The following is a 23,886-nucleotide window of genomic DNA, read 5'->3' on the forward strand; positions in this document are numbered from 1 at the left end:
TTAAAATTAAACTAAAGTTCAGGTAACTTCATGAAAGTAACTTTATTCTCTTGTATTATTATAATACATAATACTATGTATTATTTTGCAGACACTTTTTTGATGAGGATGATTGTGGGTTTTCTGAAATGTGATGAATATTTGTCATTTTGTGACAAAAGGCCCTTGACAAGCTGAAAGCAGAATAGCAAACACATCCCATATTCTGTATGAGTGTTCACATATTATTCCAATGTGACCATGCCTGGTGCTAACCATGTTGCCAGATAAAGAGCATAAATTAACTATCCATCCATTCTCTATACACCGCTTTATCCTCACTAGGGTCGGGGGTGGGGGTGGGGGTGGGGGTGGGGGGTGCTGGAGCCTATCCCAGCTGACTTGGGCGAAGGCAGGGGACACCCTGGACAGGTCCCCAGTCTGTCGCAGGGCTACATGTACAGACACACAATCACTCTCACATTCACACCTATGGACAATTTAGAGTAACCAATTAACCTCAGCATATTTTTGGACTGTGCCAGGTCATCCAGGCCAACCCCGGGATTTGAACCAGGGATCTTCTTGCTGCAAGGCAAAAGTGCTAACCACTACCTCACTGTGCAGCCCCTAAATTAACTATTATTGTTCTGTTGCATATTTGTAGAAGGTCAATATGAGCGAAACCAAATCCAACCTAGAAAACAATGTTTGGCTTCTATAAAATTAGCTGACCGAATTATATTATGTATTGAATTGTATTGAGAAAATAATGGATTTTAATCTGATTTAGATGTGTGTGCACACTCTCCTATTGGTGTAGCATTATTGTAATAGAAAAAAACGAGATTATACACCTTGCACAGTCTGTGTTGGAAAACTGCACCCTATGCTCTTTTTGATGCAAACAAGCATTTTATATTGAAGCTCAACTAGAAAAGATCGATAGACAATTTAAGTGGGATTTACAAATATTCCATATAATTTCTGACATTCTTCAATTTCCCCAAGGGAATGATCTATCTATCTATCTATCCATCTATCATAATTTCCAGAATGGTCTGATGCTATTCATTTAAAAAAAACAACTGCAAAATGTTCACTGGCCACATAGTGGGAAAAACTATGAATTGTGGGAAATGTAGGATTCAGCATATTTGGCATTGACTCAAACAAAAGTAAGGAAATACAAGCCTCTGATTATCTAAATTTGATGAATCTTTTTTAAGTCTCTTGTGAGTCCTCCGATCTTATAAATGTGCAATAATTAATTACTTCAGTAGCACTTTAGGTGTGTTTTCAACGTGCCTTATGGTTTCGCCTTAAACTCAGAACGACAGCCTGTTAATGTGTTAAACTTCTTTCTCTAAAAATGAATGTATTACAAGGCCGGGTAGGTTAACTGTAGAGATACTTCCAGCTTTGGTATGCAGCGCTGCAATATCGCCCTCTTTTGCTCCGGACAACAAATGACATGTCTGCTTTTGTCAACGACAACCAGGCGAGTCAGACAGTCGTTTGGTTTGCCTGTAGTGTTAGCCAAGCCAGCCAGCAACAACCAGCCGCCTGAATGTAGATCCGCATGGGCTACTACTACTCTATCTCTCCAAAAAACCCAGCGGAATCATAAAATAAGGATCCCAGGATGGTGTTAGTGCATGTCGGATATCTGGTTCTTCCTGTATTCGGCTCAGTAAGAAACAGAGGTACGGTATTAATATTCATATCGATCCAAAACATGTGCCCTGTTTATCTTAATATTCACTGCAGCTGTTGGCTAGCTAGCTTGAGCTTAGCCGTTGGGTTAGCTCCCGTTAGCTAGCTTAAAAATTAACGGGCAAATTACTCGCGATACTGGCCGCAACGTTTTAATGTTTTAATTTGCACTCGTCGCAGATTAATTTAACCGACCGAGTGGTGTAGTTTGCCAGGTGTAATTACGGCGAACTAAAAAGGCAAAAGCTGCCGCTACAGATAAGCTAACTGGCTCGTTGGCTCAGGCTATGTCTTGGAACGGAAACATTTCTCACAAAGGCTTCCACATGCACGGGGCGTGCAGTCAAAAATGCCTGATGTCAAACACACATTCCTGCATAGGAAATTGTGTCAGACGATAATAATCTGTTTTTGCTTGTATGAGTTTTTTTTAAATTCGGCGACATTTCAAAGCTTTGTTGTTTCCACCAAGGCTACCGAGTATTTGCACTGTAAAATACCGCAAAATAGACGTAGCCTCTCCAGCCAGTCAGCTTATCTGAGCCTGGATGATGTCATTTGAAGATCATCTGCTTCTGCGAGCGCTCTCCGTTTTTACACCGTGATTTCACTAATTAAAATCCGTGTCAGTTGGCCGGTGCACTAATCGATACACGGCCAATCGCACGGAGAGCGCGGATATCCGAGCCATCAGCGTGTCTGTCGCCTTTTCTTTTATTTGCTAATTGGCAATTCAGCAGCTGGTTGTTTGAAGCTGCCGAATTGCAAAAAAAAGATCAGAGTATGCGGTCACAGTTAAACAATGATAAAGCTACAGTGTAACATTAATTTCATAACAGTGGCATCAGTGATTTCATTGTGCTTTTATTTCTGTTCTTATTTCCCTGTTTCATAGTATGGAGGCTGGCTCTACATTCTGCATTTATCAGATCTTTGTCGTCCCCCCATTGTGTAGCTAATGATCATCTGCTGCTGTGTGGTGTGGCGTGGCCTCTGCCTGTTCTCTGCATTTAGCTGTATTGTGAATCCCTTCTTCATTTCCTCTTTCCATCAGAAGACGACATTGGTATTAAAAAGCACCCCCTCCCAAGATGTATTCAGCCATAGACTTTCCATGTTAAGCAGACTAAAACAATAGCTAACACGTAGAACAGAGCACATTTTTTTGTCTTTTTTTCTGTCAAATTGCTGTAGCACTGAGTAAACATTTTAGCTCCTTTCTAGATATCAGTTGAATGTCATTGTGTACCTCCCATCCAGTCTTGATAGACAACATGCTGTAAATTCCTGTAAAGTGGATACATTTTGCATGATCTCAAATACTGCACTGCATTGTTGAACACCAGAATTTGGCTCATCTTCCTTCTCTTCACACGAGGTGCAATGTACATGATTAGAGTGACCTACGATTGAGGATAAAGTAAGCATGCAAATTGGACCCACATGCATGCCATTTGTGTTGTTAAATTCAACATTTCAGCAAATGCTGTCATGTGATCACTTGAAATGACTGAAGGTACACTGCACCTGCACACAACAACCTGCCATAACTGTCTCCATTTTTGTGTAATCCTTTTGTTCCCTTTGCAAATTTCAAGGCTTTGAATCACACTGAATTGTCGGGACTGTTTGCCCTTTATGGGCAATTGAAATTCTAAACTTTGAAAGTAGGAAAACATGCTCACTGGTGGTTCATCACTTCCCAATTTACCCCACTAACATAAGACCAAAATGCTATCCATTTCACAGGGATGCCTATTTTCCTGCACTGCTAAAGAGATCCTCTATTAGTAATAACGTCTTTATTGTTTGGTTGTGGTCTCTCTTTACCTTTTGTTCTGGTAATAGTACTTTCAATGCATGGTCACATTTATGATTCATAATTTTTGTTTATGTTTTTCTACATTGACTAGTGAAAATCCAATGTAATCTTTCTGTAGAAAAGATGTACCCTGCTGTACTGAAATCATGTGCTGTAGCCAACACGTCTGCTCATTGGATGCCGCTTTTGTTCTTTTTAACCCTATATGGAGCATGGTGGGCCTTGCCTTCAGTCTATGTTGTTTATTTTTGTTGCATGGATTTATACTATTATTACAAACAAACGAGAAAGAAAACACAAATTCCACATATACTAATATTTTTCAATAAAGAATATAGTGTTTTTCCTAACCTTCAGTGTGCTTCTTGCTGATTTCCATTTATTGTCCTCCCTCTCCCTTGTCCCTACCTGCCCCCCCTCCCCCTGCCCTCCACCCCTCCCCACCCACCCACCCACCTCCTCTCCCGCTGTGACAAAGATAGACGATTTCCACGCTTCCTCCATCACAGGGCCTGAATGAGTCTATCTGCTGTCATTCATGGTGATCGTTCTCACTGAGATGCTTGAAAACGCAGTGTGCTACTTACAGTCTAGACTCGAGCCTTTGACCCACAGCAGCAAGGTCATCTCTTGTCTGCCCGGCTACGCTGACGAACTGTCAAGCTGGAAATATTTCAGTAAAACCATAATGCTCATCTTCCCTGGCTGTGTTTAAAAACCGTACTGCGTTTTTCAAGCGTACTCCTAGTAAATGCAATGTAGACTTTGCCTATTTCCTCATGATTTTTACAAGGAAAAATCCACTGTTTGCATCAGAAGCCGTCTTGTCATTTACACTGTCAAAGCAGGAATTCTGTATCCTCGTTAAAAACTGCACAATTGTAATTTTTAAACTGGCAGGTCTCTTTAAAATGCAGGCATTGCAGAGCATAGTATATTGTACCAGGACGACTGTGGTGCCCTTTGGCTGAGGTTTCCTGAAAAGTTTTTAATCAAAGCTAAATTTGTTATTGCAGTTTCTCAGCTCTTCCATAAACCTAAAGGTCTTTTCAAGCTTAAGCACAGTATTAAAACCATATTGCACCACAGCACAAGCTCGCCCGTCTTTTTCCTCTCTGTTCGGTCTCGACAGCAGACTGTTCACTGCAGATGCCAAATACCTGTGGTTGGAGAGAGTTAAAAAAAGCATTTGAGCTATTTCCTCTCAACTCCTGAATGTTCATATGGGAGAAGAATAGTACAGCTATACTGGAAGTGTGAGACACAGTGAGATGGTAGAACCCAGGGAAGCACAGATACATAATGTGAAGGAATGGTTCTTTAAGGTTGTGTGGATAGAGAGTTGGCGCTGAAACAGTTCCATGTATTTCTTACTGACAGCCAGGTAATAAAGGTGCACTGACCTGCTGTCAGCTGCAGAATTTACACGAACTGAGCTGCGTTGAAGACCTGATACCCGTATACTGATAGAGTTCATCTGTTCTGATCCAGTCTGTGAATCAGAAGACCGGGAGTCGATCCACGGGTCGGAAATACAGAAATGAAAGCTCACATTTTGAGTGCAGCATAAAAAAAACAGAACAAAACAAACAAACAAAAAAAACTGTTTTCATTTTCATGGTACTTTTGGTAACCATCATTTTCCCACCCCCACAGAAGTATTTTTCACCCTAGGTAAGAGGTAGGGCTTCATTAACATGCTATATCACACATACAGTGACACCACATTTCACCCACAATTAATTCCAGCTAATCTCTCCCCTCAGGTGCCTGACAACTTCTCCTTATCCTCCACAGGATCCCATTTCAACCGGCAACAGCAACAGCAGCAGCAGCAGCACAGCCATGCTACCTCTTGCCGGCACTTCCAGTTAGGTCCTCAGGCCCCGCTGCCCATGGACTTCCCCATGCCCCACCCAGGGCAGCCACAGTCAGGCATTAACCCCCACCTGGCCCCTCCCGGCCACCAGCATGGCCCTCCACTCCACCCGCCCCTCAACCCCCTGCCCGCCCCCCAGTTCCAGGACATCCCTGCCCCTCCCTTCCTACCTCAGGCATTACACCAGCAATACCTCCTCCAGCAGCAGATCCTCGAGGCCCAGCACCGACACATCCTGCCACCGTCCAGGTACCAGCGCAGGTTTACGGCTCAAGAAAAGCCAAGCGGTTCAAGCACATTGCTGGCGATTTGCAGGGCTTTCGCAGTCAAATTTAAGGCCATATCACTTACAAGCTCTGTTTTATCCACGACATTTTCAAATGCTTGGTTGTTTGTCTTAGTAGACGCACCCCAGAGAGAGTTCCTCACCAGCCTCACAGACTGCGGCCCGGCTACGACTTTGCTCCCCCTCTCCATGTCCCTCCTCAGCCTGTGGTGCAGCAGCCTCGCTATCTGGCCGAGGGCACAGACTGGTGAGCTACTATTACACTTCATGCAGTGCCACAAAGACGAAAACAGTCCGAACTATTAGCTTCAAAGGTTTTATCCCAACAGCAGTCATGTTCAGTTATGTGATATGATGTAATAGTCACTAATTTAATTTGGACAAGTTGTGTTGTGTTTTGCTTTACTTTTCTGCGCCATATCTTCTTATTCCATCCCAGATAGACATCGGGTACAGTCAAATTTAAGACATGAGTGAATAGGTGTAAGACCAAGTTAGAACTACCAAGAGCGAGCCCAAAGCACATAAACTGATGTTGAAAATCAGAGCATAAAGCAGCTAGGGAACAGGCTATGTAGACAAAACGAGCACAAAGACCAAGACTGGACTCAAGAACTGCAACTCCATTTCACAGAAAGCTTAAAAAACAGGGTTTCTCCCACAGTCCTCTCAGAAACTCAACTATACCAACAATCCCACTGTTTTTGAATCAGTTCTCCATTAATTATGGCAATCTGTTCTGCCAGGTTACCAATTACCGTCAGCAATTTCAATTATAAGTTACTTTTAACAATTTAGCTGTTTGTCCATTCTTTTAATCGCATGTTTTAACCATTTATTCTTTACTTTCTAAGTAGTTTTTCCCTCTTTGCTATTTGTATTAACCATTTGTCCAGAACCTTCAGCTAACTGAAAGGTTTCCACATTACTTTAAGCTGTTTTAAGTTCTAATCCATTATATTTTGCGATTTATAGTACAAAAATTTAATCGCTATTTTTGAGTAGCTTTTGAAAATATGCAATAATTTACTTTTTACTAACTAATTCACAGTTTCCTGTTAATCTGTAGCTGACTGTTTCTATCCTCAGTGCATCAACCATCTACATTTACATTTTAGACATCTTTGCTTACCATAGATAGGCAGATTTATGCCATTGTACAAAAATGCAATGAAAAATACAATGAAAATCTGTTTAGATGCTTGATAACAAGGTTTCAGACGCTCAGCATTTGATATTCAGGTGTTGCAGTCAACTCAATATGTGATACATTTTGCAATTGCAGCGTCAGCTTTTTCAAAATTGTTTTGCTTTTATACAATCTTGCCGTGCGCCTCCGAGCATCTGCAGAAGCACCACAGACCCACTGATATCAAAACACAATGTCCCAGAAACAAGTGAAACACCGACTTGTGTGCCGCTGGCTGATGTGTTTTTTCGGTCTCTGCCCAGGGATCTAAGCGTAGATGCTGGGCTGCCCCCCCACCAGTATCACATCCATCCGCTGCCGCAGCACTATCAGCACTACTTGACCTCTCCTAGGATGCACCACTTCCCTAGAAACAATGCCTCAACACAAGTGGTGAGTCCCCTCTGCCTCCTCACAATCAATCATGTTCATCCTGACGAACTCCTCGCATCCCTCCTCTGGGTTTGTGAGATTAATCTTGATACCTAGCAACTGGAGATGGCCCGTGTCCCTGTTGTTCTGTCCGACTTCTGCTGCAGAGCTGACGCTAGCCTCTTTTATGTGTCATCTCCTAGGTTGTCCATGAGATCAGAAACTACCCATATCCCCAGTTGCACTTGCTGGCTCTGCAGAGTCTCAACCCCTCCCGCCACGCATCTGCGGTTAGAGAGAGCTACGAGGTTTGTTCGGCTACTTCCTCCCTCTCCTCAGCAGACACACCAGTCGACACTAATCTGTCATCGTTTCCCCTGTGACCAATGCTCTGGACAGGCTCGAGTGTAGAGCTGATTTTCTTATTTACAATTACTCCTGGGTCCAGATGCTTCAAATGGTCCAGCTGCCTTTAATCTCAGGACATTTGTATTCATTTGTGAAAGATGCCGTTGTTTTCTCAGAGCCTTTTTCCCGTTCCTTTAAGTGCCAATTTCATTACTTTACATCCAGATATTCCACACTTTAATGAGCGTTGACATTGTTTTGTGTTTATATCTTTGGGCAAATTGGGATTTTTTTTTAGAGTAATAATAATTGTAAGATGTATGTTGTTTCCTGAATAGGAGCTTCTGCAGCTGGAGGACAGACTGGGCAGTGTAAACCGTGGAGCGGTCCAAACCACCATAGAGAGATTCACCTTCCCCCATAAGTACAAAAAGGTGAGACTGGAGGCTCTGTATCTGCTGCCCGCTGTGTTAAAGATCCTTCTGATGTGGTCTGCCACGGATGAAGCACTGGGCGAGAAATAAGTTGAGCGAGATGTGAAAGAAGGGAATAGAGAGAGGCAGCGGTGGGTCAAAGGGATCAAAGAGCCAGGACGAGAGTGGAAAGAAGGTCACGACTCTCCTGACAGTTCAAAGGTCAAACTAATTTCCGTTAGCAGATTAGTGAGACGGGGCTGCAGTGAGCACAGTTCAAGGCGTGGGATGACTCATCCAGCTGTCTGCAGATATGTGTGTGGAATGAATTTAGAGAAACGTCTACCCTGAAAATGACTTGACACTCTGGAAAGAATATTTGGTACGTTGTGAATGATGAGAAGGAATTACATCCTTTCCATCCAATGTCTAATTTTTTTCCCCATGTGAAGTAGGATTAAGTGACTTGGGTGTTTATTCCACTGATTCACAGACACCCATGGCATAAACACAACATGCTTTAATGATTAAAGTCTGTTTGCTGTTGTGGGAATGTCTCTGCAGAGAATACCCCAGGACCTGAAGATGTGTCTGGATGACGAGGAGCTGGACACCGATGAAAAGTGCACCATCTGTCTGTCGATGCTTGAGGACGGAGAGGATGTCAGGTACAGCTATTAGCTCATCTCGTGCTTGTTCAAAGAGGGAAGTGCTTGGTATGCAGATGTGAGCAAAGGCTGTGTATACTGTATCTTGTTTCCTGGGTGATTTGTTTTACTTGTGTGGCCATGTACAGCAGGTCTGTTGATGAGTTTGTCAGTCAAGTCTACCACTTTAGCTGAGACTGACACATCTCCGCATCTATTGAAAGGATGAATCTTGACTTTGATGATCCCCTGACTTGTCCTTTAGCACCCAAATGAGGCTGACATTTGTGGTTTTTCGAGAGGTGTCATGACAACATTTGGATGCATTGCCATGATATTTGGTACAGACACTTATGGTCCCCTCAGGGTGAAACGTAATTGCTTTGCTCATCTCCTGACTTTTATCTTGCACCATCATCAAGTCCAAATGTTAATTTGTTCATTACTTTCGTTTATGATTAAATACCTGCGAAAGTAATGATGCTCCCACCAGCCTCAGCAGCACTAAATGTTACCACTCCAAAAATATTATTCCTGCTTAACATCAGCATGTCTGCTGACGTTAGCATTAAACGAGGTTTTACACTGACTTTCTCATTTGTCAATATTTTTTGTTTTTTACATCCAGCCTCTAGAAGGCTGTGGACACAAAGCTGAGACCACGATTTACTCTGAAATTTGTCTTGGTAAAGCTGGTTCAACGTCTTTTTCTTAGACAACTCTCTCCCTGCTGATTAGGCTTCAGAGAAAACGTTGATGCATTTCCTAATTTATACACAATATATTCACAATGCTTTCTCCTAAAGTGGATAAACAGTCACAGCGTCTAAGCGGTTTTTAACCCTAAATTGGTTCTGCCACCTAAGTTCAAAGCCTCAGGTCTGAAAATCCTATCACAGGATTTCTTCCAGCACCTCATCTTGAAAATACTGCCTGAAGGCAACATTAGCATTTCACTAAATCTTATGATGTGTGTCCAGTGCTGTGATCTGTCTAACTGGCAAAGTGACAGAGCAAGTTATTTTACTCTGAAAGAAAAAGGAGGTATGAATAGACGGTTGGTGAAAACTTGCGGTTTTCTTGAGTCAGGGTGTGTGGGGTTGTGATTAAAAGAAGAAGACGGAGTAGGGATGCGGAGATGGAGTCTGGTTTTTAACCGACTACACAGAAAGTCTTCATTGTGTTGCTTATGCGATGAGAATCCATCTGTTTGGCTCTGTTTTGTTCACAAGGTTAAAGTTTAGGAAGACAACTGTGAGAAAAGCAAACCTTTGGCTCTGTTCACAGTTGGCATTTAAACACTTTTTCGGTACTTCGATGTAGCAGCACTAAATAGCGTTAATACACCTGAACAGAAACTAACAGAAACCTTCTTCTGAACCACAAACATGCATTTTTTAGCAGCAGTTACAGTTTTCCCTCTGCTAAAAGCAAATGTGAGTTACAAAGCGAAATTTGATCTCAAGAGATCATTTGAGACGCATTCTGATGTCAATGTTAAACCACCGTCTGACAGCTGGACCGATTCTAGACTCAGTCTGGATACTGGCTATGACAGGAGCAGTGAATCACATGCATATCGAACATTTAAAGTCTCCAGTAACTTGGTGCAACTGAACTGCGTAATGACACTTGTTTTTTCCAGCTGTTTAAAACCAAATTTTTTGGAAAATATTGTGTTTATAAAATACATGTCAGACTTTGTCAAAGGCAGAATGATGCTAGACTCATTTCCATCATTGTTCCCAGTGTTTACAGTCCACCAGGGACAATGATATCAAAATTGAGACAAGCGTCTGAATTAATGACATTATTATTTTGTGGTAATAAAATGATAGAAAGCTGAATTAAAAGAACATCCAGTAATAGTTTCATCTATGACATTTCAGAAAGTTGTGAAAAATGCCAACTTTCCAGAGTCAAAATGACAATGAGAAATTCAGATTAGTTCATTCATTTTATGAAAAAGAATAGCAATACATTCTCACACTGAATAAGCTGTTTCCTAAGATTGTTTAGTATTTTTGCCTGAAATTGGCAAAATACTTTGTGTTTGTTTTTTTGTTCATTTGTTCATTGATTAAAGTAGAAAAAATATTTTAGACACACAAGCAACATTCATAACAGCATAACAACAGACACAGATCAAAATTAACATTGAAAAAGAAATGTACTTTCTCTCACTGCATATTATCCAGCAAAATCTGACCTTGCTTTAATCTAACAGATTGCCATCTTTTGCTAAATCATGACTCTCTGGTGAAAATGATGTATCTCTAGCTTCAGTTATCTGAAATCAGCCATCTAAAGCCTCCTGGGTTATCTGAAAACTACAATGAGATAGAGCTGTAAAAAAAAAAAGAGCTGACACTTGACATTTTGAAGATAAATGGTTTCCTCAATGTAGCTTTGACACGCGAATGAACGTTTGCTTTAAATCCTGTCCGTGTCTCTTCTGTCTGTTTAGGAGATTACCCTGCATGCACCTCTTTCACCAGGCGTGCGTGGACCAGTGGCTGGCCACCAGCAGGAAATGCCCCATCTGCAGAGTGGACATTGAGACCCAACTGACCCCCGACAGTTGATAGCTCCTGTCGACGCCTGCAGCTTTGGATCTGGTCTTGTTAATTCTCCATTGCCTCCCTCTGGGGGAAGCTCTGCCAAACACCCCTCTTCCCCTCTGCATCACTCAACAAGCCTGCCTTCTGAGACAGCTGTGACAGAGGGATCAACAAAGCACACTCACCTACAACACAACGAGGGACGGGGGTTGATGCACAGATAGGTGGCTGGACTGAAGGTCGGTTGAACGGACTTAGCTGGATGTAAAAGGTAGGCGCGGACAAGTATGGACAGATGTGCTGAGGCTTCACACGATTCTGTCAGATTGTGTACCTCGCGTACTTTTCTCCATACAGCCACCCAGAGAGAGGACACTCTGACTACCAACCTCCCCAGCTCAGTGTGGTGTATTAAGGCCATTTCTCTGCCACTATATCCGACCCCTTCTCCCCCGCCAGGCCTGTGAAAAATCCTTTAAGCTGCACTCTGCCCAAGCCCTCAGCACATCTGTACAGAACATTATCAAATGATTAGCATGAGGTTGTTTGGTGTGAAACTCTTGTAGCTGAACGCTTGTGGTGTAATGGAGTATAGTACTGAATAAGTATTTACAGAGTAACAGTGTTGTGTAGCAAGCAAAAGCCTTTTGAGAAATATGTCGTGTGAAAAATAAACCTACAGAGAGGGTGAATACAGCTCTAACAGTGAGAAAATTCAGTGTGTTAAATCATAGGCGACGAGAGACAGAGCTAGTTGTGTAAAAAGGCCAAAAATCCCTCTTTGTCGTCTAACATGGTTTTGGATTTACAGTTAGTAGATGCCATCAGAGTTGATGCTAAACCCGCTAACTGCAGGCATGGCTTCCAGTGATCTGTGTAGTGTCGTAGTCGGGCCTCTATAATCTAGAGCAGAGGCCTCAGATGTGCATGCTGTATGGCAGGCTTGGGCTGTGTCGTAATATTGTGGAGCAGTAGAAACAGGGACTGTGTCTGTGCATGTGAACCGTATATTATGACTCTGATGATCCCACTCATTCATAGAGGAGGACAAGAATGCACCTAATTACCACCCCCTCACCCGCCTCCCCACACCCCCCACCTCCACACTCAGACCAAAGTTGCCCTTAGACACCGATCTCAGACCAGTGTAGCATTTCTCTCCTAACGGTTTAGGATTCAAAGAGCTGCTAGCGGATCCGTGTCTAACAGCAACTCCTCTCTGTGGCCTCGCTCATGGCATGATCATGAGAGGCCGGCATGGGCTTGAGGATGCAGTGCCTGAGTCTTGCCATCAGAGTGAATAATACCTGACATTTGTATTACCTATTACCAGAACCTTATTGCCTATCGAACAAGCACATGTGATTTCTATATACAGTGAATCGCCTCTGTTGTGTGTCGGCTCCTTTCATTTCAATCTAAGTTGCTCCCACTGTTTGATAAAAAGACTGTGTCTGGTGTTACAGGGAAAATACAAACTAGTTTGCCTGTGATATGTGCTAGAATGTGTATGACTGTCCCCACCCCCTCTCCCCCATGGTAGTAGTGTATGGTATTGCTAGAACAACTGTGATATGTTCAGTGATAGAAGCTGTTTTCTCTATATCATGCATGAACCATGTTGGCGTAGTTCACTTGAAGGAGGGTGAAAGGGAGAAAAAGCCATCCATTTGAAAAATACCAAACAATTGTTCTTAACTTTTTTTTTCCAACTGTCTTTTTCTGCCATTTGTTTTCTTTCTCTTTTTTTTTTTTAATTACCTGTATTTTTTTTTTGGTCTTTTTTGCTCACATGCCAATCTGGACATGGTACTAATATGCCGAGTCCTTGTCCATTTTAACCATAGTGAAGAAAAAGCTGCAATGCTGCAAAAACATATTTATTGTTGTTATAATGTAGCTTGTGTTTTGTAAATGCACTATAATATGGAGTTGCCTGATTTTTGGTTTGGTGGTGTGGGTTCTTCTTGTCCTAGATTTTGTGTTCTTATTCAGTTACAAGTATTTTCATGCTTCCTTGTGTATTATTGGAGGGTAACTTGACTGTTTGTGTTGCGTTTTTATTTTTCTTTTTGTATGAAACCTCCATCCAAAAAACTACAGATGGATGAAAATGGAGGTTTGCTAGTTCACATAGAATGCTGTGATTAAAGATGCCTTAAGTATTTAACAATCATTATTTATTACTAACTGTAGCTAGCTAGCTATTGTGGTGGAATATTTAATGTCTCTATCTCATAACTTTGCAATTTAATCAATATATTTATTTAAAATAACACAAAATATTAAAAAAAAGAATACCTCATTATGCATTGGTCGGTGGGGATGCTTTTGCATGCCGTCTGTGTTTTCTTTTTCAGAGGAGAAAAAAAGAAACTTGTCGAAAAATTGACTGGGGGTGTTTCCCAACATATTTTCTAGCCAGCATGGTGCTGTTGATCTGGATTACATTCCATTCATGTCATCTCTTGATTTCACTTTGAAATGTTTTACTTTTCAAATATCATCCCTGCTTTGATGTAAAGCAGATGTCGGGGAACGACCCCCGTTTTGTCTTAGCTTGCTTTTGTTATACGATACTGCCGTTTTTGTCATAATCAGTAATATTTGATTTAATTTTTAACATTTTTTTTGTTTTATTTTGACCATTATCCATCATATCTGGATCTCAATTTAATGCTTATTATTTTAGGACCCACATAACAAGCTGTATTATTCGTTCCTATGTATTGCTGGCAGTTGCTTTGTGTGGGATTTTGGGACGTATCTAACATGCTAACTTGAGCCATTGATCTTATTGAGCAAACTTCTGGTGTACTGTGGTTATACAATATAGATGTTTTACACCTGGGTATAATAAGCTAACTACGTTTTCGGTGTGCATTTCTTATTAATACTCTACTAATCCTGCAAATTATTATAACATGTATTGGATTGGAATGAAGCTGGCTGGTCTTACTATTATTATTTCATTTCGTGCTCTCACTGGCCTTACCCCATGCCCTCCACAGTGTACCCCATAACTCCAGAGCGAACTGGACAGTAGCCATAGTATTAACTCAAGCTGATGAACCGGAATGAACAGTAGAACTTAAAGCACAAGCTTTTTAATGCATGTCCTTCTCAGGTTTTCCTATGTGTATGTGGGAGTAGCTCTGTAGATGTGTTTAATATGATGCTGTACCTTCTTGAATATTTCAGATGTTTCTTTGCTGCTGAAAAAATGTTGATTATTAACCTGCCAGTGAAAAAGGGAAGTGGCCATCTTTGTACAACACACTGCTGTTTTGCTGTAACCGCGCAATGTTTTATGATCTTGAGTATTTTATAGAAAAGTAGAAGTATGTATCAATAATATGAAAGCAATAGCTAAATCATAATGAAGAATAACATGATCAGTGAATATTGTGGAAAATCTTTAGATTCACTCTGGGTGGATTTTGTACTGTATTTATTACTAATGATGATGCAAAAAGTTGCATAGCTTAACCCAAACTGTTCTGTCTCTTTTTTATTTATTGTCTTGTATATGATCTTTTTGTATGTGTTTTTCAAATAAACTGCCTAAAATGCTGACAACTAATCTGATTTGTTGTGTTATTTGCTGTCTTGTTACTTCAAACCCCTCCTGACGCAACAAATTCTAAAATTACAAATGATTTAAATTGCATGTGTTGTCCTTCATTAGCCTGTTATCAAATATAAATCTGCTTACATGGCTCGTTAGTAAGCCATAAGAAATTGCACAAAAGCCATTTTCATTTTTAAAATAGTTTTCCTACTCAGTATATCCATTATCTATACACCGCTTAATCCCCATGGGGTCTGACTCAGGGCAAAAGCAGGGGACATTCTGGACAGGCTGCCAGTCTATCGTAGTGCTGCACATAGAGACAATCACATTCACACGTACGGACAATTTAGAACCTAACACTGCAAACCCCATGCAGAAAGATCCCAGGCCAGGATCTTCTAGTTGTAAGGCAACGGTGCTAACCACTAAGTCACTGTGCAGCCCCTACGCAGTACATATTTTGGTCAATATCCTTTAAAAACTTAATTTCAGGGATCTTTAATCAAAAATGTTTTGCCTACAAAAGATCCTGTAAATACAAGACAGACTTAATTATTAATACCATATTTTAGAATTAAAATGAATCACTAAAAGGCTACTCACAACTAACTAAAAACTGTATACGTGTTCAAACTAAGACTAAAACGAGTCACAATTTAATGTTCAGATAATGTGTAGATTGTAACGTTTGCATCAATACTTTTGCTTTCTGCTCGAGTTTCATTAAAGCCCATTTTCAGCCAGTTTACATTTCTTTCAGACAATTAAAATAGACAAATTTACCGCTCAAATATAGCATAAAAAATAAAGCAAAAGACCTGAATGAGATAAGCTGCATCCACACTACATAATTATTTCATAGTCTGTACGACATGGGATGTATAATATAGGGAGCTGCCACTCGGACACGGTTCTTCCACCCAGAGAGGACCTACACATACAGCCCTAGTTGATTTTTTAGGTGGAATATTCCTTTTAACCAGCCCCTCAGGTCTCTGAGGATTTTGGATAGAATACTCAGTTAAACCAACATTTTAGGTGCATGTCCAATGATTTTTGGTGGAATGTTCCTTTAAGGTGGATGTGTGAGGACCTTGTAGGTGGAATACTTCCTGAAACTAACCTTTTAGGTCAACAGTCAAACATTTAAGGTGGAATATTCCTTTAAACCAACCTAAATTTCATGTTTTGATCATTATCAAGTGAGAAACCTCAATCCAGACTCCTCATAATGACATTTGAGATTTATGCTGCTGTTATTTGTTTAGTCCAGACTAAATGACAGTAAAAAGACAAAAACTAATATTTTCAGCTGAACTAAAGATAGATTGTGAGATTTTTCTGCTCACATGTTGTGTTGTTGTAAACTTATTCTTTGAAATAAATACCTGCCTAACCCCCTGGAAACCAGCGTTTGTTCTGTTTCTGTGTTGCTCCTCGGCGACCCTAGAGAGCCGGGTTGTAATGTTTTTTGAGCAACATACCATACTATGATGTCTTTACAGTGAAGGTTCTACTATGAAACCAGTTTGACATGTTCAGGAGTTCTTTGTGTGAAAACTCAGAGATTTCTGATTTCAGGTATCAGAAGGTGATTTTCAACTTTCTTTGTTAACTTTCTGCTTCAACTTTAAAATAAATTTACTTCACTATCCCAGCCCTCTGGACTTCCAGTAAGATGTGTTCCTATTGGCTGTCCATGTGGCTGCTTGGTGTTATCAGGAACACCTGAGCAGCTCAGTGTCTTCCTCCTTTATTGAGCTGCATTCAAACATTACGGCTGAATCCCAAACCACCCCCTACACACTCCCCCTCCACTACCGAGTGTCACTCCAAAAGAAGTCACACTCGCAGCTGTGGAGGGCACTTTAATTGAAGGGGGAGGGTATAAATACGATCGTCAGGAATGGGACACCCTGTCGCCTCACCGGAAAACGGAAGACGTCATCGCCATGGTAACACAAAGACGCCTACTGTGCATGGCTGTAGCGCTGTGGCACAGGTTGCAGGCAATGATGTAGGGGCTACATTCTGCTTCAAATAATTTGAAGTCATCCCACATGTTTTCCAATCCTATTGTCTGGCATTTCAAATCCAACAAATGAATGAATAAATGAATTCTGTCAGTTGTGTTCAAATTTTAAGGTGTCACGGGGTGCACAATTAAATCAAACGTCAGCAGAGAAGAGGATTTGTTTCTTTTGTTTTATCTTTTTTCACCACTCTTTTTGTGATATTCTTTCAGTGTGAGAAAGGCGTGGGAGAAATAATGGACGCATGTGGAACTCACATCGATATGTTGTTTCCTCCTCCATTTCGACGTTGCACTTCCTGAAAAAGTTGTCGAGAGTGAGCATCGATGGAGACTCGCTATTTAAGGGCTGAACAGTCCACTCCCCCTCCGCACTACGCGGTTTGGGACGGCCCTTAAAATGGAGGACCCTCCGCGGGAACGCGCAAACGGAGGGGTAGTGTGTAGGGATAGTGTGTAGGGGGCGGTTTGGGATTCAGCCTTCATCTTGATTTTTTTCTGTTTTGTTTTTTGATGGGATTACCACAGACCTGACCGTGAACACTGTTGACACCCACCTGAGGGAGGTGCTGTCTAAGATCTCAAGGCTGCTTGGTTGTGGTCTTTCTGCTCCAGAACGCCTTCATCAACTACGTCTTCTTTTGAAGAGGCTCTCAGATGCTGCAATCTCTGACCTTAAAAAGGAACTGCTACTTTCACTCTGTAACGAGACGACGGTTATTTTAAAGACCCAGCTCCTGGCGGCTTTGAGTGAAAATTTAACATCTAAATGTTTTTTTCATAATTAAATATACCACTCATTGTGTGGTAGTGGCCCCAAGTTTGGTAAAGTTGGAAAGATATTCACAGATTCAGATTTCCGGCATCAATAACTCATTAGATATAGGTTGTCAAAACATAAACATTGCCTCTTTCCCATTGTTGTAAGAAAGACAATGTGCTACAAGCCCAGTTTTATCAAAAGTAGCTGTCTTTCAAGCGGCAGAAATAACATTGGTGTCTATGGAGTGCACAGGGATCGTCTGCAAATTGCAACACTGCGGCAACAGCAAGGAGAGACACAAATATTCAATAACTTCACTCTTATACATTGTAGTGACACCAAAATCACTGCAGCCTTCAACTAGCTCCTGTTGACAAAGTGTTTTAACAGAAATGTAAATGCTGTAATTTGATTCTTTTAATAAACCATGTAACTTGGATGGATGCGATGCTGGCGTGACCACAGTACACACATCTGATGTTGCTCACAGTGGTCCAAGGGACCGGTCAGGGAGTTTGTGTGTTTGCTCAGACTCATGAAAAATTAGAGGGAACACGGTTCAACACCGTCCACAATTAGTTTTCTTTTATTGTTGCCGTCATTTCTCCTGTGCATTGTGGGAGAACACAGTTCATCAGCAGCCCACTCAAAAATCCTGTTTTTAGTATGATTGTTGTGAGTCTTGTTTATTTGTTGTTTTTCCAACTCTAAATGCCCAAAGCCTCTTTTGAGTAAGAGTCCAGGTTGGATCTACTGTAATTCGAACAAGGTGATTCAGCTTTAGAGGGACTACTTCTCATTCTTTCCAACTGTAAGTGTCAAACGATTGGCACTTGGTTGTAAAAGAAATTACCTTGACTTTGAGTCATGATTAATAAGTCAAAATGAAGAACCAAAAACTGAATGTTTACCGTGCTGTAGTATCAGCTTTGGGTAATAATCAGATCTGTTTATTTGTCAAATCGCATAAGAAAAGATAGTATCAAATGGCTTTTTCTGAGGCTTGAGGAGAGGAATTGGAATGAGTTGGCACAAACTTTAAAAAAGAATACTGGCTTTATCCAATAAAAGTTACATCCAAGTTTGTTAAATCTAACTTTTTCCTCACAAAGATTGTCCAATGTGGTAAAAAACAAACAAACAAAAACACTTAACAACTAGTTTCTGACACTTTCCTCTTAGTATTTGGGGTAGAGCACTCGCTGAATCTGTCCGTCAGCCTTCCGTGTGTCCAGCCATTTTCCACACTGGAAGATGGTTGTGACTGAGTTGGCTGTGTTGGTCACCTCCACACACTCCAAATACCACCCACAGCTGGTGCTGCTGCCGTCGTGCTCCACTTTGACCCTCAGCAGCTCCCCAAGGTCCAGCATCTCCACGACAAAGCGATCCGTCTGCGCTCTCTCAAAAAGGTTGCGAAACTTCTGCCGCAGGTGACGTTTGCCCGAGTCACCGTTGACGCCGTAGATGGTGATGAAAACATTTGCGTCTGTACCTCCCCCTTTGACGTCCCCGGTAATGATGATGATTTCGTACTTGACGGGAACCAGGCTGCGGACTTTGCTGGCAAAGCTCTCGATGGACTTGTAGCATTCGAATGTCAGGAACTGGTCCTTTTTGGCTGCCAGGGGGATTTGTGCATCACAGCGGAAGAAATACCTGAACACAAGCAAAGGTTTAGAGTCAACATTATCATCAACGTGACGTTTCATATAACACGATGTAGGTTGGGTGAGACCCCACTTACTTGTTTCCCAGCTCCTTTTCTGTCACCACCACCTCCATAACATGCCAGAATGCTTCATTCTTCACCTTCTTGCCATCTTTGGTGATATGGCCAAGACAGATGCCAGCGATTTCCCCCACATGCTTGGACGAGAACTCAAATGTGTCAGTGGCACCGCTGTGAAAGGGTGCAAACCCAAAAAGAAAGAAAGAAAGGTTTTAGCTGCTAGCAGAGTTTGTGCAGAGGTTTGATTCTGAACAGTTAAATTCAGTGGTCTGCCTGAGACTTTTACTTTAGCGCGTCTCATGGGATTATCTCTCCCGAGAACAGAGACTTTGAGAACAGAAAGTGAAGCTACAAGATAAAAGACGGTAGAAAAACAAAACATGTGAAAGAGGGGAGATTATGTAAGGCCATATAACAGGGTTTTACCAAGAGCTGAGGACCCTGGACTCTCTTTGAAGACCTACCATAAGAACTTCTTTTTCTTATTCTCCAGAACAAACTCTTTGGATCGGGCTTTCCTTCCTTCCAACACGATCCAGGCGTTTTCCACGGTAGAGGCATCGTCTGTGTTCGCAGTAGTTGTGGCAATTTCATATTCTGTGGGAATGCAAAGAGAGAGAAATTGTGGCACAATAATCATTTCACATCTGGCAAATGGTTGTAATTAGCTGTTCATCTCTGACATTTACAGAGCTTGTAATTATGTCTTCCATTTTTACTAACTGGTTTTGTCACTGAGGTCTAGAGAGTCATTGTTGGCACAAGCCAGCTCCCTCATAATTTGCCCATCGTCTTCATTTTTAGCCAACCAGCGGTCGCAGGGGAACCTGAAGGTCTGATCCATGGTCTCATCTTTGACATCAATGTACTCCAGGTGCCAGCCAGGAACAGGGCCTGTTTTCAGCGACAAAGACCATGATAGATTTATTCTTTTTCTGCATAAAAGCTTTCTAAAGTAATGATCATATTTTCACCATTAAACAGCTGAATGAAGGAAATACACTGTATTCCTCTCTGTCTGAAGGACATTTTCCTTAAAAGTCAGAGTAGTGAACATTTTTACAGCAAAGATACATATCTTCTGTTGTGTCACCATTTCAGGTTACACATGAGCTAAAATCTTTACAAATTTTAAGTGGTTAACAGGTTTTCTTAAAAGTCAAGTTAAGAAGATCATAAAAATTGACTTTGTCCAACATCAAAATCATGAGAAACAATTTGTCTCATTCTGAATCAATATTAATAATGAATGCAACACAGAATGCATCATATAGAACATAAAATTTGACTAGTTGAACTCAGACATGTTTAAACCAAACAAACCACAAATATCTTCAATAAGTGAAAAACTAAAAATAGTTTTTTTGGGGGGTTTTTTGTGCTGTTTGTTACGTTGATCCGACACCCAGCGCTCCTCTGCTCCTCACCTTTGTTGTCATGCCACACTCTGACTTTGGACAGTTCGCCCAGACTGAGCATGTCAGGAAATCTGAACACGTCCTTCATTTTTCGCTCAAACTTGTTCCTGTTAGTGCTCTCCTTGAGAGGCAACGTCCCAGTGTCTCCATACTCCCCAAACACCATCAGAAACACGTTGGCATCAGTACCAGCACCTGGAAAATCACATAGATTAGCAGCATGGACTCCACCACAGTTTGACACAAATAAATCCATTAGTAGCATTTTACTTGCTCAAATTAAATGCCCTATATCTGATTTAGTGTTTGTTAAATGCTCAAAGCGACTCAACAAACAAAATGTATCCTCCTTTAAGAGGTTGCAAGACAAGTCTGAGGGGTCAACAAATGATTAGCAAGAAATTTGTCTAATTGTTGCAGGATTTTTTGTGAACTACGTATTCATTTTAAGGAGCTACAAGCTGTAAGTGTTGACTGGAACGTTATTCTCAACTTAGTCAAGACTTTGGAATTAACAGCTTAAATTTTACCCCAATATATTTGATTTAAAATGGCTTAAAACAACTAAGCATGAATCTAATTCACCCCTTGAATATACTGTAGAAAACTCATGATACCCACCTCCGACGTCGCTGGTCTGGACCTGGATGATGTAGGTTGTTTTTTCCACCATCTCCTCCTCGTCCACCACCGCCGCCAGCTCACACACCTTCGTCCTTTTCGGCCCTTTGGTCTTGGACAGCCAGTCCTCATAGGTGAACAGATACACTTCGTCGGTGGTCAGGTTCCGCATCAGGATCTAAGAAGATTTACTGAGGCTTTTACTCCACCATCATGATGAGACAAAGGCTTGAATTGCAAACCTTCGTGCTGTTTAGTCATAGGACTTAACAGAATCCAACCCTCATGAGTCATGAGGGATGAGCAAATTGAGAAAAATATGCAATTGCATATTTCTTCAAATAGCAATTTTAAGTAAATTTAACAAGTTTATACTTGTGTACTACATAATTTTAAACAAGATACAAATGTACAGCAAGATCACAAATTGTCTGACCTTGAAAGGAGTCAGATAAAGCAATGCAGCTTTTTTGGATGTTGCAAAAGTAAATTGAACCTATAATTGAAAATATGCTGGTGAACTTTACAATGAAAATGTTTGATGCTGTAGCAGATTCTGTCAGATGAAGAAGAATTATAGTTCACTGCTATACTGTAATGATGCACATGATGATGCTGTTATAAGACATGATGCGTCAGTTGCACCAAATTCTGTGACCTGATTTCTGCTTCGTGCCACCACAAGCAATATTCATCATTCTTTATTGCATACTATATTCCGATACCAGAAATGTTACCCCCATAGACAGAAACCCTTGCAGTCTTAATGTTACCCTGTCAAGAAACCAGTCAGGGCGGCTCCCGCTGCCATCAATCCGAACTCTGATCTTCTTCAAAGGAGCGATGTCATCTATCTCCAGGCTGAACGTGTCTTCTTGGCCTCTTTCAAACCTGATGGAACAACATGTATGTATCAATTTGCATTTTAAAGGAACGTGGGGTGGTTATTCCAATAAAATAGTTGCATCTTAAAAATGCGCTTGACGGCTGTCCAACTGAGAGTTACATCAGTGCTGCTTTCATGCCTTCACATTAAATATGTAGCTCGAGTCAGCAGCTGGTTAGCTCAGCTCAGCTTACAGTGTGAAAACAATGAAGCAGCTATGCTAGCTCGGCCCAAAGGTAACAGCACTGATTAACACATTACATCTTGTTTATTTAATCTGTACAAAAACCAAAGTGTAAAAACATTTTGTGGGGGTTTATGTGGCAGACTATTTGCTGGCTGCAAGCAGTGATTTTCAGGAGACTTGTCATCAAGCAACCAGTGCAGGCCAATGAAATTACTGCTTTGGGCCAAAAACAAAGTCCAGCACATAAACAGAGATTTGATGACTGAACACTTTGGCTTTACTGTGGATCAAACAAATGACATGCAAATCAGTGAGCTTTTGAGGTGCTGCTAGATTTTGTTACATTTGAACATAGCTACTCCAACTGGTTTTCCTTTATTGAAGGCTGGTTACTAGGCGACTGACCTATCCTCATTTTTAGGCAGCAGCATTTCCTCCGTGCTCCCGTTGGCTCCGTACACAGTCAGGAAAATGTTGGTATCAGTCCCTGCATACTGAGTGTCCCCTGTGACAACTGTGGCTGAATAAACAACCTGAAACATACAGTAGATAATACCGATGTAGAAGAGACAATTTCAGTTTTTTTATGTAACACGGTAACTGAATGTTTTCCAAGACATCATATTTTAGGTGCAGTGACTCACTTTGCGGATAATGTTGATCGTGCTGGAGTCCAACACATTGAACAGTCTGGCAGTCAGACCATCTCCCCTGTCTTTAGCCAGCCAGCACTTGCATGGAAAGATGTACTTGATACCTTTGGTTGGCACGGCAACCGACACCTCATCCACCAACCAGCAGCTCTCTGGTGTGACACCGTTATGGCCAAGCTGAGGAAGAGACACGAGAGGAAAGAGAAGGGAAAGGATAGAGAGAGAGGTGGGGAGGGGTAAGGTAGAAGTGGGAATTGATGTATCATTTGATTTTGTTTGATCTAGGTACCAGAAGGCACAGTTAGGATTAATTATTGCTGAGCTAGAATGGCTTTATTTAAATTTTTAACATCAGCACATCTGAGGAGGCAGCAGAAAGGAGACAGTTTCACAGATTGAGCCACAGAGTTGGTCCCAGATTCTCACTTCCACTCGCTTGATCTCTCCTACATCCGTTCCATAGCTAACAAAGTGCTCCATGGTGCCAGCCATGAAGGACGTCTTTCCCTCCGGCAGGTCCAGCCACAGTCGGTCTGTTTCGATCTCGCCGGGACCGATGATGATGACATATACTCTGGCTGTAGTGCTGGCATCTCGGTCCATCCCCGTGGACAGAGTGAAGTGATAGGGGATGACTGGGTGAGAGAGAAGAATTGGTTAAAAATGTTTTTTCATTTAAAATTTAGTACCAACTCTGAGTTTCTTCGGACTGTTTTGACTTCTTCAGATGAGTAATATCATCTGTCTCCAGGCTAAATACATCTCCTTGACCTTTCTCAAACTTAGATGGAACTGATATCAGGGATAT

The 23,886-nt window shown here is 41.4% G+C and overlaps 2 protein-coding genes across 5 annotated transcripts in view; one reads left to right on the forward strand and one right to left on the reverse strand.

Annotated features, from left to right (window-relative positions):
• The first annotated feature begins 1,423 nt into the window (after nucleotides 1-1,423).
• On the forward strand, nucleotides 1,424-14,795 carry rnf165b (ring finger protein 165b). Of its 4 annotated transcripts, none has more exons than XM_022209130.2 (8): nucleotides 1,424-1,685; nucleotides 2,591-5,645; nucleotides 5,801-5,929; nucleotides 7,135-7,264; nucleotides 7,447-7,551; nucleotides 7,930-8,025; nucleotides 8,569-8,672; nucleotides 11,119-14,795. In XM_022209130.2, the coding sequence occupies exons 2-8, from the start codon at nucleotides 5,215-5,217 to the stop codon at nucleotides 11,234-11,236; spliced, it is 1,113 nt and encodes a 370-aa protein (XP_022064822.2). In that variant the 5' UTR covers nucleotides 1,424-1,685; nucleotides 2,591-5,214; the 3' UTR covers nucleotides 11,237-14,795. The 4 variants fall into 4 exon arrangements, with proteins under 4 accessions (XP_022064822.2, XP_022064823.2, XP_051806588.1 ...); XM_022209131.2 differs by having other exon boundaries at nucleotides 1,427-1,685; nucleotides 5,315-5,645; nucleotides 5,798-5,929; XM_051950628.1 differs by having other exon boundaries at nucleotides 1,427-1,685; nucleotides 5,315-5,645.
• Nucleotides 14,796-18,151: 3,356 nt separating this feature from the next.
• The window catches only part of loxhd1b (lipoxygenase homology PLAT domains 1b), a 37,233-nt gene continuing 31,498 nt past the window's right edge, over nucleotides 18,152-23,886 (reverse strand). Inside the window, exons 33-42 of the mRNA XM_051951208.1 lie at nucleotides 23,505-23,713; nucleotides 23,070-23,255; nucleotides 22,831-22,958; nucleotides 22,126-22,243; nucleotides 21,353-21,530; nucleotides 20,741-20,926; nucleotides 20,037-20,207; nucleotides 19,778-19,910; nucleotides 19,329-19,484; nucleotides 18,152-19,240 (exon numbers count right to left, since the gene is read on the reverse strand). Coding sequence (XP_051807168.1) covers nucleotides 18,760-19,240; nucleotides 19,329-19,484; nucleotides 19,778-19,910; nucleotides 20,037-20,207; nucleotides 20,741-20,926; nucleotides 21,353-21,530; nucleotides 22,126-22,243; nucleotides 22,831-22,958; nucleotides 23,070-23,255; nucleotides 23,505-23,713 — 1,946 coding nt within the window. The 3' untranslated portion in view covers nucleotides 18,152-18,759. The remainder of the gene's footprint in view (nucleotides 19,241-19,328; nucleotides 19,485-19,777; nucleotides 19,911-20,036; nucleotides 20,208-20,740; nucleotides 20,927-21,352; nucleotides 21,531-22,125; nucleotides 22,244-22,830; nucleotides 22,959-23,069; nucleotides 23,256-23,504; nucleotides 23,714-23,886) is intronic.

Source organism: Acanthochromis polyacanthus, chromosome 7, assembly GCF_021347895.1.
Source record: "Acanthochromis polyacanthus isolate Apoly-LR-REF ecotype Palm Island chromosome 7, KAUST_Apoly_ChrSc, whole genome shotgun sequence".
Taxonomy (NCBI): Eukaryota; Metazoa; Chordata; class Actinopteri; family Pomacentridae; genus Acanthochromis; species Acanthochromis polyacanthus.